Source organism: Psittacula echo (assembly GCF_963264785.1).
Source record: "Psittacula echo genome assembly, chromosome: 1".
Lineage (NCBI taxonomy): Eukaryota > Metazoa > Chordata > Aves > Psittaciformes > Psittacidae > Psittacula > Psittacula echo.
The window spans coordinates 167,377,522-167,395,942 of NC_137735.1; the positions used below are offsets into that span (position 1 = coordinate 167,377,522).

The following is an 18,421-nucleotide window of genomic DNA, read 5'->3' on the forward strand; positions in this document are numbered from 1 at the left end:
TCTCTGGTGACATTCCAAAATCTTTGCCCTCTGGCCAGTCCATGATGACTTCTAGAATGCCTGGACGACTGGGATTTCCTATTCGAGCTCGTTGTGTAATTAGTGCAGCCCATTTACTCCATGTCGCATCGGTTGCATGATGTGTAGAGGAGACCCTGCCTTTGAACATCCAGCCCAGCACGGGCAGCCTGGGTGCCAGGAGAAGCTGTGCTTCAGTGCCAATCACCTCTGAAGCAGCTCGAACCCCTTCATAGGCTGCCAGTATCTCTTTCTCAGTTGGGGTATAGCTGGCCTCAGATCCTTTGTATCCCCGACTCCAAAAGCTGAGGGGTCGACCTCGAGTCTCCCCTGGAGCTTTCTGCCAGAGGCTCCAGGTAGGACCATTCTCCCCGGCTGCGGTGTACAGGACATTTTTTACACCTGGCCCAGTCCAGACTGGTCCAAGGGCTACTGCATGAACTATCTCACGTTTGATTTGCTCAAAGGCTTGTTGTTGCTCAGGGCCCCATTTAAAATCGTTCTTCTTCCGGGTCACATGATAGAGAGGGCTTACAATCGAACTGTAATTTGGGATGTGCATTCTCCAGAACCCCACAGCACCCAAGAAAGCTTGTGTTTCCTTCTTATTAGTTGGTGGAGACATTGCTGTTCTCTTGTTGATCACATCTGTGGGGATCTGGTGACGTCCATCTTGCCATTTTATTCCCCAAAACTGAATCTCCTGTGCAGGTCCCTTGACCTTACTCCGTTTTATGGCAAAACCAGCTTTCAGCAGGATTTGGACTATTTTCCTCCCTTTCTCAAAGACTTCTTCCACTGTATCGCCCCACACAATAATGTCATCAATGTATTGCAGGTGTTCTGGAGCTTGCCCCTGTTCCAGTGCATTCTGGATCAGTCCATGGCAGATGGTAGGGCTGTGTTTCCACCCCTGGAGCAGTCGGTTCCAAGTGTACTGGACACCTCTCCAACTAAATGCAAACTGTGGCCTGCACTCTGCTGCCAAAGGAATTGAGAAGAATGCATTGGCAATATCAGTCATGGCATTCCACTTGGCTGCCTTTGACTCCAGTTCATACTGAAGGTCTAGCATGTCCGGTACAGCAGCACTCAATGGTGGTGTGACTTCATTCAGGCCACGATAGTCTACTGTTAGTCTCCACTCTCCGTTAGACTTTCGCACTGGCCATATGGGGCTATTAAAGGGTGAGTGGGTCCTGCTGATCACTCCCTGACTCTCCAGTCTACAGATCAGCTTATGGATGGAAATCAGGGAGTCTTGGTTGGTGCGATATTGCTGCCGGTGCACTGTTGTGGTCGCGATTGGCACTTGCTGTTCTTCGACCTTCAACAACCCCACAACAGAAGGATCCTCTGAGAGACCAGGCAAGGTGGACAGCTGCTCAATTTCCTCAGTCTCCCAAGCAGCAGTACCAAAAGCCCATCGGTACCCTTTTGGGTCTTTGAAGTACCCTCTCCTGAGGTAGTCTACGCCGAGGATGCATGGAGCCTCTGGACCAGTCACAATGGGGTGCTTTTGCCATTTCCTCCCAGTCAGGCTGATCTCAGCCTCCAGTACAGTCAACTCTTGGGATCCTCCAGTCACTCAGAGATATAGATGGGTTCCACCCCTTGACAGCTTGATGGCATCAGGGTACACTGTGCACCGGTATCTACGAGAGCTTTATACTTCTGTGGGACTGATATGCCAGGCCATCTGATCCACACAGTCCAGTAAATCCAATTGTCCCCTACCTCCACCTGGCTGGAGGCAGGGTCCCTCTAACAGTCATCACAACACTGGACACTTAAGTCGTGTTGAAAGGGATTATCCTTCGTTATCACAGGAGCTGGAGTAAAATCAGATCTTCCGCTCCATCTGGGAACCTGCTCACCAGAGACTGAAGCCCCAGCTCTGATGGAATGATCAGCCTTGACCCTTGTTCCTATTTTCAATTCACGCAGCCGTTCCTCCAAAGCTGAAGTAGGTTTTCCATCCCACTTCGTCATGTCTTCTCCGTGATCCCACAGGTAAGACCATAGGGTGGCCCGTGGCATAATACCTTCTATATCTTTTCTCTCGAACAATAGGATGCCTTTTGTTAATAGCTGAGATGTGTGTTGGTACACGTGAGGAGCTGGATAACAATCAGTGCAGCAAGGAACAGGAAGGAAGGATGCCCTTGATGCAATTCAGTCGTAATGATCTTAGATCTTAGTTGTTTGATGTGGTTGGAAGAGCCAACAGACGGTGAGGACCAGACGTAATTGTTGTCTTACTTTTTGGCAGGGATGGCTGGGTTAGAGTCATGCTCTGCAGATTACTCAAGCCTATAGTAGCTGTTAACACTAGAGAATCACCAGTGTGAAGATGAGCTCATGCTGAACTAGCCATGGGCTAGATGCAAATTTGGGGTGCTTAAGAAGTCAAGTCAAAAGCTCTTTGTGCAGGTGACTCTGAGTCAGATCTGCTAGACCAAGAGCTAGCGCATGGATGCAAGGGAGCAAGTCAGAAGGCACCACATGCCTGCTCTGGGCTTACTCTTCCCCTTGTGATGCAGCCTTACCCCTTAACACTCCCCTTTCAACCCAAGTAGATGACCTCAGTGAGCTGAGTACAACCCAAAAGGACCAGTGACACTTCCTTTGTGGCTTGGTTTTCTCCTTTATGGCGCTTATGGAAATGCCACTTTATGGCACATGGCCATTGCCAACAGGATACATGAGAAAATCCTAAATTTCGATGTTATGGAGGCAGAACTCAATGCTGGTTTTCACTAGAACTTCCTATATAAATATACCTGTGTCCATAATAAGCAAGTGGGGACATTTGCAATGGCTATTTCTGGGAGCATGTCCACAAGATGCAATGAGTCATGAACTCTGGTGAGCTAAACTGAGCATTTCCTTTGTTCTGTGTGCTTCTGCACCAACATGGCTTTGAAAGTGTTGTATATGGGCAGCACCCATCTTTCCAAGTAGGGAACAGGGAGGGCTGATGGGTCTGCAGGTCTAACTGGAGCAGGGTGAGATGATAAACCACAACAATGGGCAAATTCGTCAGTGATGAACACAGATCTTCCTCACACAGAAGCAGGCAGGAACCCATCAAGGAAATGCAGAAACCTGCATGCAGCCGGGTCAGACCTCACCTCAGCTGCTTCTTTGACGCCTTTCCTATGACAAAGGCATTGTCATAGAACACAGAATTCACAGTAAGGATCCACTGCCAGGACCCATCTCTCAATGGGGGATATTTGCCAGGGCAGAGAAAGTAGCTGATGATGTTAGAGAAGCCTTGTGTCAAGGCAAGCTGCAGCAGCAGTCCACCAGATGGGTCTAACCAGAGGCTGCTTCACTCTTGAAAAGCAAAAGCAGAAGTATCTGCTGAAACCTGCGAGGAAGGGGACGAGGAAACATGCGAGGACGGGGGCGAGGAAGAGGATTCTATAATCCGAAAGTAGGGGTGAATACGGAAAGGTTAGGATATAATCAGTGTGCAAACTGCAAACAAGAAGGACACTGGAAAAATGAATGTCCATTGAGGGGAGGACAACTTATGTCCCCAAGGAACCCTTTTGCGGGATCGGATGTGGCTAAGGCAATGGTGTTGGGAGAATATGACAACCAAAGCTGACTAGCCAGGGCGAAAAACGAGGAACCCCTTGTGAAAATATAATTTGGAGAAAAAGAAGTGAAATTTCTGGTAGATACAGGGGCTACCTATTCAGTTTTAAATGACTTACACGGGAGACTAGGACAGAAAACTATGACAGTTGTAGGAGCCACAGGGAAGGAAGAAACACGGCCATTCCTGCAGCCCCTAGACCTGCGATTTAGAGGGAAAGAATTAATACACGAATTTCTGTATGTACCTGAATGCCCCATTCCCCTTTTAGGACGAGATTTATTAGCTAAATTGGATGCTGTGATTATCTTTGAAAATGGTGAATTAACAATGCAGATCCCTGAATCCAAAGCAGGGCAGATTTTGGTCCTCAAAGATAAGCCTATTGCTCGAATCCCAGTAGAGGTAGAACAGGCCGTGATACCGACAGTTTGGGAAACAGAAATCCTGGGAAAATCAAAAATGGCTCAGCCAGTGATAGTGGAACTAAAGGATGGAGCTAGGCCAGTAAGAGTTAAACAATATCCCCTGAAATTAGAAGCAAGATATGGGATTATAAAAACAATTGAGAAATTTTTAAAATATCAAATCCTGGAAGAATGTGAATCAGAATATAACACACCAATTTTCCCGGTGAAGAAACCAAACGGTGAGTATAGGTTAGTACAAGATCTGAGGGCCATAAACGCAATAACAAAGGATATCCACCCGGTAGTAGCAAACCCTTATACATTGTTAACATCTGTGAAGGAAAAGTATAAATGGTTTACAGTAATTGATTTAAAAGACGCCTTCTTCTGCATTCCTCTTGATAAAAGTAGCAGGAAACTGTTTGCATTTGAATGGGAAAACCCACAGAATGGACGAAAGACACAGCTAACATGGACCAGATTCCCACAAGGATTTAAGAATAGTCCAACTCTCTTTGGGAACCAGTTAGTCAAGGAACTGGAAACATGGACTACCCAAGGAAAGGTACAGGTATCGAGATCACAATACCTTTTATTGCAATATGTAGATGACATCTTTATTGCAACAGAACAAGAGTCGTTGTGCATAAAAGTAACTATTGCAATCTTGAACCAGCTAGGCCTGAATGGCTACAAGGTCTCAAAGGAAAAGGCACAAATTGCATGCACAACTGTGTTGTATTTAGGATGTGAAATTTCACAAGGGTAGCGGAAGCTGGGGATAAATCGCATAGAGGCAATTTGTGCCATTTCAGAACCGCGGAATCTACATGAGCTAAGAACGTTTTTGGGTACGGCAGGGTGGTGCAGACTGTGGATAATGGACTATGGACTCATTGCTAAACCCCTGTACGAAGCCCAAAAATCACCTGCTTTTGTTTGGGATAAACCACAGAAAGAGGCCTTTAGGAAACTGAAGGAGGCGTTAATGAACTCCCCAGCATTGGGACTCCCAGATTTGACAAAGGACTTTCAGTTATTTGTCCATGAGAGACAGAGATTAGCGCTGGGAGTGTTAACTCAGAAGCTTGGAAACTGGAAAAGACCAGTGGGATATTTTTCAAAACAACTGGATCCGGTAAGTGCAGGATGGCCTTCATGTTTAAGAGCAGTGGCAGCAACTATTGTTCTGATACAGGAGGCCAGAAAACTGACTCTGGGGAAACACATTGAAGTTTTTGTGCCACATATGGTAACAACTGTTTTGGAGCAGAAAGGGGGGTATTGGTTATCCCCTAGCAGAATAATGAAATATGAAGCAATTTTGACAGAACAAGATGATGTGAGTTTAAAAACTACTAACCTGTTGAATCCAGCAGCTTTTTCTAGGAACAAACCCAGAGGAGGGGACTCTTGAACATAACTGCGTAGAGGTCATCAAGCATACATATGCAACCAGAACAGATTTGAAAGATGCACCTCTTGAACAACCTGATTGGGAACTTTTCACAGACGGAAGCAGCTTTGTGGAAAACGGGACACGGTATGCAGGATATGCTGTAACAACACAGCAAGAGGTAATTGAGGCAAAAGCGTTATCTCCTGGGACATCGGCTCAACGGGCAGAACTGATAGCTCTTACAAGAGCGCTGGAACTAAGTGACGACAAAAAGGTAAAGGTGTGAACAGATTCAAAGTATGCGTTTGGTGTAGTACATATACATGGAGCATTATGGAAGGAACGAGGGCTGTTATCCTCACAAGGGGCTAATATAAAATACCAAAAAGAGATCCTGGAATTAATAGTTGCTGTGCAAAAGCCTAAACAGGTGGCCATTATGCATTGCAAAGCGCACCAAGGAGGAACTTCAAAGATATCAGAAGGAAATACATTGGCAGGACAGCTCGACAAGTAGCCCAGAAGGTATGGAATGCGATGGCTCTGATACCTCTTAAGGTAAGCCCACTCCATACCTATCTCTCACAAGAACCAAATTATTCAAAAGAAGATGAGAAATTGGCAAGACTCTTAAGAGCTCAAAAGAATTCTGAAGGGTGGTACATAACAACAGCTGGACAAGTAATAGTACCGCCAGCAATAATGCGAAAAATTCTCCAGACTGAACATCAAAAATGTCATTGGGGTGCAGAAGCATTAGTAACCTATTTAAAACGAGGAATAATTTCCACACAGATGTTAACCATGGCAAAAACAGTAGGGTCAAACTGTGAAATTTGTTTGAAAAATAATCCAGTAGTAAGGAGACAAATTGAGATGGGGAGAATCAGGATAGGGGTAGCGCCAGGAGACTATTGGCAGGTTGACTTTGTGGAACTACCAAAAGTACAAGGGTACAAGTTATTGGTAGGGGTTGACACTTTTTCTGGATGGCCAGAGGCCCTTCCCTGTCGCACCAATCAGGCAAAGGAGACAGTAAAGTGGTTACTTAGAGAAATCATTCCACGATTTGGAGTCCCTTTAGGGATATCGTCGGATAAAGGCCCACACTTTGTTGCAGCCATAGTACAAGAAGTTGCTAAACTGTTAGGAATATCATGGAACTTACATACTCCCTGGAGACCCCAATCCAGTGGACAGGTAGAGAAACTGAATCAAACAATAAAAAGACAAATCAGTAAAATATGTCAAGAGGCCAAAATAAAATGGCCACAAGCCCTACCCATAGCTCTACTACGAATCAGAATAAAACCCAGAAGTGGAATGTCAGTAAGCCCCTATGAGATCCTCTATGGAAAACCATATGAGGCACCAGACCCCAATCCCAATACCTACATTAAAGGAAATCAGGATGTTTATAATTATGTGCTGTCTCTTGGTAGAACTTTAGCTCGACTTCGGAGCACTTTGGTGTGGAACAGACCACTGTCCTTGGAAAACCCAGTACATGACGTTCAACCAGGACATCAAGTATACGTTTGAAACTGGAATGAAGAACCATTGAAAGAACGGTGGGACGGACCTTATCAAGTGCTGTTAACAACATTCACTGCAGTAAAGGTAGAAGGGATGGATTCGTGGATACATTATACACAAGTGAAAAAGGTCCCAAAGATCTGGGAAACACAGGTACTGAGTCCCACAAAACTTAAGCTGAAATGTAAGTAAGATATCTGGATTTATTTATAAAACTTTCATTGTTGTCTGGTCACTGATACCATTGATGGTTGTTCCCTTTCTTGAAATTCCACAGAAAAGAGATACTTTGACACAATTTGTCTGACAGGATGCCACTCTGATTTTGCAAGTTCACTAACACCATTCCAGTAAGATTAACACCAATAACGGTCATTTGGGAAAAGGTAAATGATCCTTCCAAAAAACCCAGACCTTATCTTTGACAACAAATATGAGGCTCAATTGCAAGGCGAATGGAAAGTTGAAAGGCAGAGTTGAAAATAGATCCTGTGAGCGAAACCAAAATGTAGGAGAAACAGAACTGAAACTATCAAATTTAACTTCTGAAGATCAGGGCAGATACTGATGCCTTGTAGAAATAAATGGAAGCGCAGATTATGCAGAAAGAACATTGTTTATCATATCTGCTATCGGTTACAATGAAATCAAAGTTACAGAAAAGAGAGTTAAAAGATGGGTAGATCCAACACAGATAGTCCAATTATATTGCCAAAATCCTGAGGAAAACTTAATGATAGGCCTAATCAAGGATTTTGCAAAAATAAAAAATACAAGCAGAATAACGACATGCTTGCCGATACCAAAAGCAGCAGGAGAATCAATTGAATGGGGAATAATAACACTTTCACTTCCAGAAATTAACAAAACAATTGCTTGTCAAGAAAAAGAGGTAACGAAAAACATAACAGTGACAGAATACCACGAAGAAGGTGTTTATGGAGACCCTGCAGTTTTGGTATCAGAGTCACTATGTAAAAAGAAACCAAATTCTCAGTTTACTCCCATAAGAGGGGCAGAGGGATGGGGAAAATGTATTTATAATAAAACAGTTAAGGTGGACAGACAAGAAAAAACAAAATATGGGAAAGCAAAAAGGTAAATAGTTTAAAACAAAATTAGGACACAGTCTGGTCAATGAGTATTCTGCAAAAGTTCCAATACATTGGAAACACATCTTGGTGTTTTAGATGGACAGGAAAACAAAAATATCTCAGACAACATGAATGCTTTACTATCTCAAAATAAAGTTTGCCGAGAGATTGTCAAAAATGTTCCTTGGTGGAACTGCACAGAGATTTTAGACCGTGATACTGACCCTGGAGAAATTACAATACTCCCAGTTAAGATTGCTTTAATGGCTGGCTGTGTGTGTCGAGGACTGAAAGTCGGAGGAAAAACAATTAACATCCCAGATAATCATATAGACTGTAAATATTCAACAGTGCATAGTATGGGACACTTTGTTTGGGCAACTAGTGATGGAACCTGGACCACCCACCTATCCATGGAGGGTCCAGTCAAAGAGATCACTCTGGGATTACCCACCCTCTGTCCAATTTGGAAGAAATCACCATTTAAAGGCAAATTGGAAACCCTACAAATTCGAACAAGAAGAGATATAGGCAATGATGATAGCAATGGTGAAGACACTTGGCAGGAACCTTCTACAGGAGTCAAAGTAGGATGGGCTTTAGAATCCCTATTCGCCCAAGTGGCAGCATACCGAAATAGAGAAATGATTGACAACCTGATTGGTCAAACGGAAAGATTAGCTAGAATAACAAAGAAGGGATTCAGAGATTTAAATTTGCAATTACAAGCGACAACTAAAATGACCTTGCAGAACAGAATAGCATTAGACATGTTGCTACTTAAAGAGCATGGTGTCTGTGGATATTTGAAAGACAGAATGGACCACTGCTGCATTCACATTCCCAATGTGACAGCAGACATAGAACATGGTATTTCCCAATTGACTAAAGTTGAACAAGAGGCAGGAAAGGAAAGAAAGGAAATTGAACAAAATTGGGTTGGAGCATTATTTGACAGTTTGGGCCTTCATTTTACTGGATGGGTTCATTCCCTCATGCAAACTGTAATCATGATATTGTGTTTTCAATGATATATCTGATGCATCTCTGCATTCGAAAGGAAATAGCCCGCAATAAAGAATGGACTCGTCGAATAATAAGGGCAGTGACAAGAGAGTATCCGACTTATACAGCACCCCCACCTGCATATCAGGAAATGACTGCTTAAACTGGAAAGTGAAAATACTTGCTAAGATGAAGTATTTTCAAAGGGGGGAAATGTTAGGAAACAGATAAAATTTTATGTTAAATATAATCATATAACCATTCTAGCAGTCACTATATTTGACACGTTTGTAAAACCAATAGAAAGCCTTTATGCACGTTAAAATTTGTAACTTTGCTGTACTGCACCATAGTTATTTTATAACTGTTCCAATAAGTGATTGTGTTTAAAATCATAGATCAAAGCTTCATACATTGAATACTACAATTGTGTTGGTTTGTATCTTAGTTACTTTATAACTAAATGTTATAATGGTAGCCTTAGGAATAGAAACAAATGTGTAGGAAGGAATGTACTGTGAAACTCCAACTTAGCAGAACCAAAGATTGAACCACATACCAAAGGCAACCAAGTGAGGATCAAAGGATGGTGCGTCCACATAATGGTTGGGGCCCATCCAAAGAAGGGAGAGGTGAAAAGAGCAGAGTGAGGAAGACTCCTTACTTCATCAGGACGACCACCAGACGACCACCAGAGGGGGCTGCGGAAGCGCAGAAGAGGCTGATGTCCTAATGGACTGATGAAGTGATCCCTGATGCATATGTATTAGTTAGTGTAGCAACCTATGTTGAATATGCATTAATTGCGAAACTTTTAAAGTATAAATTGCGAACGCGATGTGACGAGGTTGGAATCAGATTTGGGTGCGTATCCCTGGTTCCTGGCGCCTCAATAAAGCACCTCATATAACCATTCCGGTGGTTATGTGTTTATCTTGACGCTAACATCAGGGTCCATGCTTCCCCAGTACCTGCTGCTGGGGTTCCCCTTACCCTGGTTCCCACCACCCCAGAAGACATCGGGGATGTTGGTGTTGCCCATCCCTATACCTGCCATTGCAGGAGGTGGCAGGCTCCGTGTCTTCCTCACTCCTCACTGCCACAGGAGTGTTGGGGCTGTTCTGGTCTCCATCCCATGGTCCCTGCCATGCTTGGGGGGAGCTGTCAGAGTTCTCCCACCCCGGTACCCACCATCACAGGAGCCATCAGAGGCTGTCAGGGTCCATGTTCCCCCCATAACTGCACCCTCGGCGGCTGTCAGGGTCCCCCGTGCCCCACTCCCCGCTGCCACAGGGGGTGTCAGACCCCCCCAGCACTCACACGTGTGCTGCGGGTGCTTTATTGCAGGGGCTGGTAGGTGCGCATGTGCCTGCGCACGCTGCGCTCCAGCTCCTCGGCGCTCTTGCTGCTGCCGTAGCAGTCGACGAAGAGCCCGTCGGGGCCCAGCAGGTAGATGAGGACGCTGTGGTCCACGATGTAGTCCCCGTCGGCGTCGCGGGGCCCGGCGCTGGCGTACACGCGGAAGGCGGCGGCGGCGGCGCGCACCTCCTCGGCGGTGCCGGTCAGCCCCAGCAGGCGCGGGTGGAAGTCGCGCAGGTACCGCTGCAGCGCGGCCTCGTCGTCGCGCTCGGGGTCCACGGTGACGAAGAGCGGCTGCAGCGGCGGCAGCGCCGGGTCCCGCTCCAGCGCGGCCACGGCCCGGCTGAGGCGCTGCAGCGCGGCGGGGCACACGTCGGGGCAGTGCGTGAACCCGAAGTACAGCAGCACCCACTGCCCCCGGAAGTCGCTCTTGGCGCGGGGCGCCCCCGTCTGGTCCCGCAGCGCGAAGTCGCCCTGGGCCAGCGCCAGCTCCCGCAGCGCCTCCCGGCGCCGCCGCTGCCGCTCCCGCTCCCGGCGCTGCCGCAGCCACAGCCACGCGCCCGCCGCCGCCCCCGCGCCCGCCCCCGCCACCAGCGCGCGCTGCCACAGCGGGAGCGGCCGCGGCTCCGGGCGGGGCGAGCGGCGGGAGGGGAGGCCCGCGGGGGGGCGGCGCAGGCGGGAGAGCAGCGAGCGCAGCATGGCGGGGCTGGGGGGGAGAGGGACCCACGGGTGACCTCTGACCCTGACCCGCAAGTGCCGCTGGACACCCCCGTCGCTGACCCACAGGTGACCTTTGACCCCATCCTGACCTCCCTTCACCCCCCACCTCACCCCTCTCCCTTTACCCCCCGTGTCCTCTGACCCCTTCTCCCGCCCCAGGCCCCGCCCCCTCTGACCCCGCTGACCTTTGCCCTCTGTCCCCGCCGAGCCGCGTTCCGTCCGCTCCGGTCGGTGCGGGACGCACCCGGAACCGGAAGTCGCGGGGCGGGTGCAGCCGTCAAGGGGCTCATCGCGGGCGGCAGCGCCCCCTGGCGGCGGGCGGACTGGCGCGCACCCGCGCTCCGCGCCCCCTGGCGGCGCCTCCGCCCACGGGGCGGCAACGGGAGGGATGGGGGCCCCGGGGTCACCGGGGGTCATCGGGGTCATGGGGCACAGGGCAGTTATGGAGGTCATGGAGGGTCAGCGAGGTCATGGGGTCATTGGGGTCACGGGTATGATGGGGTCATGGATGACATGGGGTCATTGGGGGTCATAGAGGATGGGGTTCATTGGGGTCATGGGGGCTATGGGGCTGTGGGACCATGGGGTGTGGGGCTGTGGGGTTATAGAGCCATGGGGCTGTGGAGCTATGGGGTTGTGGGGCTGTAGGGCTATGAGGTTATGGGGCTATGGGGTTACGGTGCTGTGGGACTACGATGTTATGGGGCTATGAGGTTATGGAGCCATAATGCTGAGCCAGTGCTCAGCCCCACTTCCCATGGCCTCTCCAGGGCCTCCTCCAGCAGCGCAGGGCACGGGCTGGGAATGGGAATGGGAACAGAGCTCCCGCAGCGTGCGGGTGGCTCTGCCCAGCACAGGGCGCAGGGGGCGGCGCAGGGAACACAGATGGAGCCCGGGGTGACTGTGAACACAGCCTGTTCCCAGCTGGAGCCCCCCTTCCCGCCTGGAGCCCATTCCCAGCTCCAGCCATGCCGTGGGCTCTAGTCGGGCACATCCACGATGAGCGGCGCCAGGTACTCGGAGTGGCGGATGCCAAAGGTCACTCCCTGGGGCTGGCTCTGGGGGGGGGGGACACGTTGAGGAGGAGGCTCTGGCCCGTGTCCCCCCGTGGCTCCCCCGGGGGTTCCTGCTGACCTTTTGGGGGCTGTACGTGCCAGGGCCCGGTTTGATGGTGTTGTCCCCCGGCAGCATGTTCCGCGCCAGCATCGAGAACCGCGGCGCCCGGTGCTTATACACGTCTGTGTCCACCATGCGGTACTGGCACGGCCCCGGTGTCTGCGGGCACGGCAGGGGGACATGAGCCGGGTGTCGGCACCAGCACCGCACCCAGAGCCTGCACCCAGCACCCTGAGCCCCAGCACCCACCAACCTGACCCCCAACACTCTGAGCCCCAGCACCCTCATCCCCACCACCCTGACACCCCAGTAGCCCAGGATCCTGACCCCCCAGTACCCTGACCCCTGGTACCCAGTACCCGGTGCCCTGACCCCCAGCACCATGACCCTCCCAGAACCCTGACCCCTGGTACCCAGCAGCCTCACCCCCAGCCCCTCAGCATCCTGACCCCCAGGACCTTTGGCTCCCTGACTCCCTTTGACCCCCAGGCCCCCATCCACCTGATTCTCTGCCCCACCTTGCACAGGTCCTGGTAGAAGGTGCCCCTGGTGCTGCGCCCCGACATGGAGTAGCTGGGGGCCGAGGTCTTGCTCACAATGTGTGGTCCCAGCATGGGGGGCAGGTGATAGGCAGCGGGGCCTGGGGACGGGGGTCAGTGGGGGGGGTGGGGTGACACCCCCCGGAGGGAGGGACCAGCCCAGCCCAGCCTGTGGGCAATACGGGGGGAGAGGTCCATCCCATCCCGGGGGATCATGGTTTCCAGTTCAGGGATGAGGGGGCTCCCATCCCACGAGTGATGGTGCAGGGATCATCAGGGTCCCGTCCCATGGTGGATCCCATCCCATCCAATCGAGTCTTACCCTATCCCGTCCCATCCTGTCCCATCCCATCCCATGGGTATCATGGGGGTCCCATCTTATCCCATCCCATCCCATAGGGAATCCCACCCCATCCATCCCATGAGGGATCATGGGAGCCCTATCCCACCCCCCCCTATCCCATGAGGGATTATGGGGGCCCCATCCCATCCCACCCTGTCCCATCCCATCCCATCCCATGGGGTAACGATTGGGTCCCACCCCCGCTGACGGTCCCGCTCTCACCCGGTGTCTGCTGCACGGCCACGTGCTGGGTGCGGCAGTGCAGGGAGCAGGCGGGGGCCGTGGGGAACGCGAGCCTCCCGGCGCGCTCCGGCGAGTACTGGCCTGAGGGCGGGGAGGGCTCAGCGCGGGGCCACGGCACGGACCGGGGGGGGGCCGGCCCCGCCGCGCCCATGGAGGGGCCGGGGGGTTCTCACCTGGGCCGGGGGTGTTGAAGGGCACCAGGTCCCGCGGGCGGCTGCAGATGGAGTAGGCGGGGGTCCCGGCGCGGCCCCTGGCGGTGGTGCCCGGCGGCAGCAGGTACACGGGGCCCGGGGAGCGCTCCTGCAGCCGCCCCTCCAGCCGCAGCCCGAGGCTGAACGCGGGAGCGCGCTCACGGGACGGGTCGTGCTCGCGGAAACCTGCGGGGCGGGCACGGGGGCGGTGGCGGGACCCCAAACACCGCAACCCCACAGCCCCCCCCGGACACCACAGACCCCCCGCGCCCCCCTGTTCCCCACATCCCCTTCAGCCCCCGCAGCCGCACTCACCGACGCCGGTGGGGAGCCCGTACTTGGGCCCGGGGCCGGTGTAGAGGGCGGCGATGGGCCCCCGCGGGCGGTGGGGCCTCCAGCTGCCCACCCAGGGGCCGTCCGACATGGGGGACACTGCGCAGCGAGCGCCCGCCTCAGCACGCACCTGAGTCTGCGGGACAGGGGACACGGGACACGGCACCAATCCTGCGGGACACAGGACACGGTACCAGACCCTGCGGGACACAGGCGCCTCTCACAGGGACACGAGGCTCTGCAGCCCTGCAACAGCGGCAGCAGTTGGCACCGGCACCGTGTCACCATTGTCACAATGGACGGGAGTTCTGGGATTCCGCAGGCCCTGGAATCCCCCTGCTCAGCACCCCGGGGGTACACCCAGCACCCCATGGACACGGGCCAGAGGACACTATGGGTACAGCCCCCAGCACCCCACGGATACAGCCCCCAGCACCCCACGGATACACCCTGATACCTGGGGTCCCCCATCCCGGGTGCAGGTCCCTGTGCAGCCCCTCACCCTGCACAGTCCAGCGCCGGCCTCTCTCCTCTCCCGGTTACCAGGGCACCGGCACAACAAAACACTGGGCAGCACGGGGCAGGGTGAGGGGGTACAAGGACATGGGAACATAGATGGGGACATACATGGGTAAAGGACCAGGCAATGTACGTGAGGATGAGGAAAAATTCAGGCTGAGAACATTGGAGCTGTTCAGCCTGGAGAAGAGAAGCTGCGTGGAGACCTCAGAGCAGCTTCCAGTGTCTGAAGGGGGCCTACAAGGATGCTGGAGAGGGGCTATTCATCAGGGACTGTAGTGATAGGACAAGGGGTAACAGGTTCAAACTGAAACAGGGGAAGTTCAGGTTGGAGATAAAGCAGAAGCTCTTCCCTGTGAGGGTGCTGAGGCGCTGGCACAGGGTGCCCAGAGAAGCTGTGGCTGCCCCATCCCTGGCAGTGTTCAAGGCCAGGTTGGACACAGGGGCTTGGAGCAAGCTGCTCCAGTGGAAGGTGTCCCTGCCCGTGGCAGGGGTTGGAGCTGGAGGAGCTTTAAGGTCCCTTCCAACCCAAACCATTCTATGATTACCAGCTCCTCCTGCCAGCCCATCCTGCTCCACAGCCAGCACCTCATCCCTTGGGCACCCGCCTGGGTGGCTCTCAGCACCCAGCTGTTGGGTGTGAAGCCTTGGCACGTGCCATAGGTGACACAAACGTTACTGCAAGAGTCACGAACAGTTTTACTGGGGTGGAACCATCCACAGCGCTGAGCGCGGCTCCGGATCACGCACAGCCCCGCGCTGCGCGGCAGAGCCGTGCATCTCCAGCCAGGCCTGACACCGCCTACCCCGCAGTCCCCGCTCCAAACCCCTGCCCAGCCTGTCCCTTCCATCGGCGGGATTGAGGATCACAGGAACAGGGAATGGATTGGGCTGGAAGGGACCTGAAAAGCTCATCAATCCCCCTGCCGGTCCCGCTGCGCGGCCTTGCTTCCACTCCCCCCTCCTGCGGCCGCCCTGTCGCGACAGCCCATTGGCGGCGCTCTGCAACGTCACCGCTGGGCGCGCTCTCCCATTGGCCAGGCAGGCTCTCCGCTCCGCCCCCCCGCTGTGCTCCGCCCCTCGGCTGGCCCGGCGAACGCGGCGGCCATGGCGGCGGGACGGGAGTGGCGCGGCGGTGCCGGGGATGTGCCGGTGCCGGTGCCCGCGCCCGCGGCCGGTGCTGGGGCCGGGGCCGGGGCCGTGCCCGCCGCCACCCGCCTGCGTGCTTTCGCCTGGTGCCGGGAGTTCCTCGCCGGTTCCTGGAAGCTCATCGCGCCTGACGAGTTCGGGATCGAGCCCGCCAGGTACGAGCCTCACCGGGGCGCGGCGGGAACACGGACCCGACCCGGTCCCTGCCGGACCCGGTCCCTGCGCCCCGCGGTGACCCCGCCCCGGCGGCAGCGGCACCCGCCCAGTGTCCCCGGTTGCCCGGTGCCCCCCCCCCCCCCCAGCCCATGTATCCCCATCCTGCTCTCAGTGCTTTCCCGTTGCCCCCATACTGGTGTCCCAGTCTCCGTCCCACTGTCTCCCAGTCGCTGTCCCAGCCAGTCCTTGGCTCCCTCTCAGTGTCCCCCGGTGTGCCCAGTTGTCCTCTAACTGGTGTGCCAGTCCCATTCCCAGTATACCCAGTTGTCTCCCTAGCCGGTGTCTCTGTCCTCCTCCCAGTGTGCCCCAGTTCTCCCTCACCAGTAGCCCAGTCACCCTCCCAGTGTCCCCCAGTGTCTCCCATTTGCCCATCCCCGAGTGTCCCAGTCACTCTCCTACTGTCCCCCTGTTGCCTCCCTGACCAGTGTCCCAGTGTTCCCGAATTGCCTGGCTGGTGTCCCAGTGACTTCAGTTGCCCCCCCTCCAGTGTCCCAGTCCTCTGCCAGATACCCCTGTCGTGATGCCCCCATTGTCCCGCTGTCCCCCATGGCCCTGCTGTCGCGGTGCCCGGTGTCCGTGGCTGATGCGGGGCCACAGCGGGGGGCTCAGCAATCTGCTGTACAAGTGCTGGCTGCCAGAGCGAGTGCTCAGCGTGGGGAATGAGCCACGGCAGGTCCTGCTGCGCGTCTATGGGGCCATCCTGCAGGTCAGCACCCACACCCTGGTACCCACCAGCACCCCCTGGAACCCCCCAGCACCCCTGGTAACCCCCTTACCTCATGGTAACCCCAGGATCTGTCAGGTCCCCCCCATCACCTCCCAGATCTCTGACACCCTCCAGCTCCCCCCACCACCCACAATCACCCCTCAGTACCCCCCAGCTCCTCTCAGCATCCCCATCACCCCCTGGTACTCCCAGTATCACACATACCCCCAGTATCCCTCAGTCTCCCTCCATCAGTCCCCAGCATCTCCAACACGCCTCTGGCACTCCCAGTACCCCCTGGCACCCCCATACCCTGTGGAACCTCCCCAGAACCCACATACCCTGTAGTACCTCCTTATGCCACTGTGCAGGGCCTGGACTCGCTGGTGCTGCAGAGCGTGATGTTCGCTGTGCTGGCAGAGCGGGCACTGGGGCCACAGCTCTTCGGTGTGTTCCCGGAGGGGCGGCTGGAGCAGTACATCCCGGTACGGACCCGGGGGGCCTCACCCCTGCCTGACACCCCCCTGGGGCCACCACCCCGCTCAAACACTCCCCACCCCCCCAGAGCCGGCGCCTGCGCACCGAGGACCTGCGGGACCCCGACATCTCCGGGGAGATCGCGGTGAAGATGTCCCGGTTCCACGGCATGGTGATGCCCTTCAACAAGGAGCCCAGGTGGCTCTTCGGGACCATGGAGTGGTGAGGGCGGGTGCCATGCGGCTCCTTGACACCTGAAATCCTGTGGGATCCAGGAGCAGGGCACGTGGAGGCTCCCCAGTGGCCCCAGCTCTGTGCTGGGGACACAGGGGATGTGGTGGGGAGGCAGCACCCAGGGGTGTCCATCCAACCACCACCACCGCACTTGTCTCCCACCCTGCAGGTATCTGAGGCAGATCTCGGAGCTCACCTTCCCCCAGGAAGAGCAGCTGAGGAAGTTCAACCACCTCAGGATGTACAACCTGGAGGCAGAGATGAGGAGCCTCCGGTGAGTGGCACCGCACTGGTCCTGTGTCCTTGCTGAGCTCCTCACAGGAGCCAGGGGAGACCTGGCTTCTCTGGACCTGGTCTCTTCCATCCCATGTCCTTGGTGGATGTCACCATAGGACAGCTCTTGGAAGGGTCCCCACATCCCTGGGGCAGGATCTCTGCCATGTTAGATATGATGCAGAAGCTCTTCCCTGTGAGGGTGCTGAGGCGCTGGCACAGGGTGCCCAGAGAAGCTGTGGCTGCCCCATCCCTGGCAGTGTTCAAGGCCAGGTTGGACACAGGGGCTTGGAGCAAGCTGCTCCAGTGGAAGGTGTCCCTGCCTGTGGCAGGGGTTGGAACTGGATGAGCTTTAAGGTCCCTTCAACACAAACCATTCCATGGTTCTATGCTCCTGAAGCCTGGATCCCAGCTGTGTCCATAGCTCTGTCCACCCACATGCAGCGATGGCACCGGTGGTGACACTGGTGACCCCCATGTCCCTGTAGCTGTCTGAGGTGTCCTCCCCATTCCCATCCACAGGGACCTGCTGGAGTCTACCCATTCACCTGTGGTCTTCTGCCACAACGACGTACAGGAGGGTGAGTGGCTGTGGCCCCCCCAGCTCCAGCATTCCTGGTGGGACACCCCCAGACCCCCATCTCCCCACAGGAAATATCCTGCTGCTGGCTGGGCGTGAGGCCTCCTCCTCCGACAAGCTGATGCTCATCGACTTTGAGTACAGCAGCTACAACTATCGGTGCGTTGGGGCCCCCATGTCCTTCCCGGTGTTCCCAGTCTGCTGGGGCTGGGACTCAGCTCATCTGGACCCTTCCACAGGGGCTTCGACATCGGGAACCACTTCTGTGAGTGGACCTATGACTACACACACCATTCCTGGCCCTTCTTCAAGGCTATCCCGGAGAACTACCCCAGCCGGGAGCAGCAGGTA

The 18,421-nt window shown here is 54.2% G+C and overlaps 3 protein-coding genes across 3 annotated transcripts; 1 reads left to right on the forward strand and 2 right to left on the reverse strand.

Moving 5' to 3' along the window:
* Positions 1–10,401: 10,401 nt before the first annotated feature.
* On the reverse strand, positions 10,402–11,391 carry LOC308226420 (protein SCO2 homolog, mitochondrial-like). The gene is made up of 2 exons (XM_080628121.1): positions 11,337–11,391; positions 10,402–11,137 (listed from the first exon to the last, which is right to left on the reverse strand). The coding sequence occupies exon 2, from the start codon at positions 11,128–11,130 to the stop codon at positions 10,411–10,413; it is 720 nt and encodes a 239-aa protein (XP_080484247.1). The 5' UTR covers positions 11,131–11,137; positions 11,337–11,391; the 3' UTR covers positions 10,402–10,410.
* A 474-nt stretch (positions 11,392–11,865) lies between these two features.
* On the reverse strand, positions 11,866–14,349 carry CIMAP1B (ciliary microtubule associated protein 1B; the record flags this gene model as incomplete). The annotated part of the gene is made up of 5 exons (XM_080610643.1): positions 13,899–14,349; positions 13,566–13,769; positions 13,348–13,473; positions 12,786–12,907; positions 11,866–12,426 (listed from the first exon to the last, which is right to left on the reverse strand). The coding sequence occupies exons 1-5, from the start codon at positions 14,005–14,007 to the stop codon at positions 11,866–11,868; spliced, it is 1,122 nt and encodes a 373-aa protein (XP_080466769.1). The 5' UTR covers positions 14,008–14,349.
* A 189-nt stretch (positions 14,350–14,538) lies between these two features.
* CHKB (choline kinase beta) lies at positions 14,539–18,418 on the forward strand. Its single transcript, XM_080625478.1, has 7 exons — positions 14,539–15,739; positions 16,398–16,506; positions 16,878–16,991; positions 17,072–17,205; positions 17,387–17,491; positions 18,013–18,229; positions 18,310–18,418. The coding sequence occupies exons 1-6, from the start codon at positions 15,543–15,545 to the stop codon at positions 18,167–18,169; spliced, it is 816 nt and encodes a 271-aa protein (XP_080481604.1). The 5' UTR covers positions 14,539–15,542; the 3' UTR covers positions 18,170–18,229; positions 18,310–18,418.
* Positions 18,419–18,421: the final 3 nt, after the last annotated feature.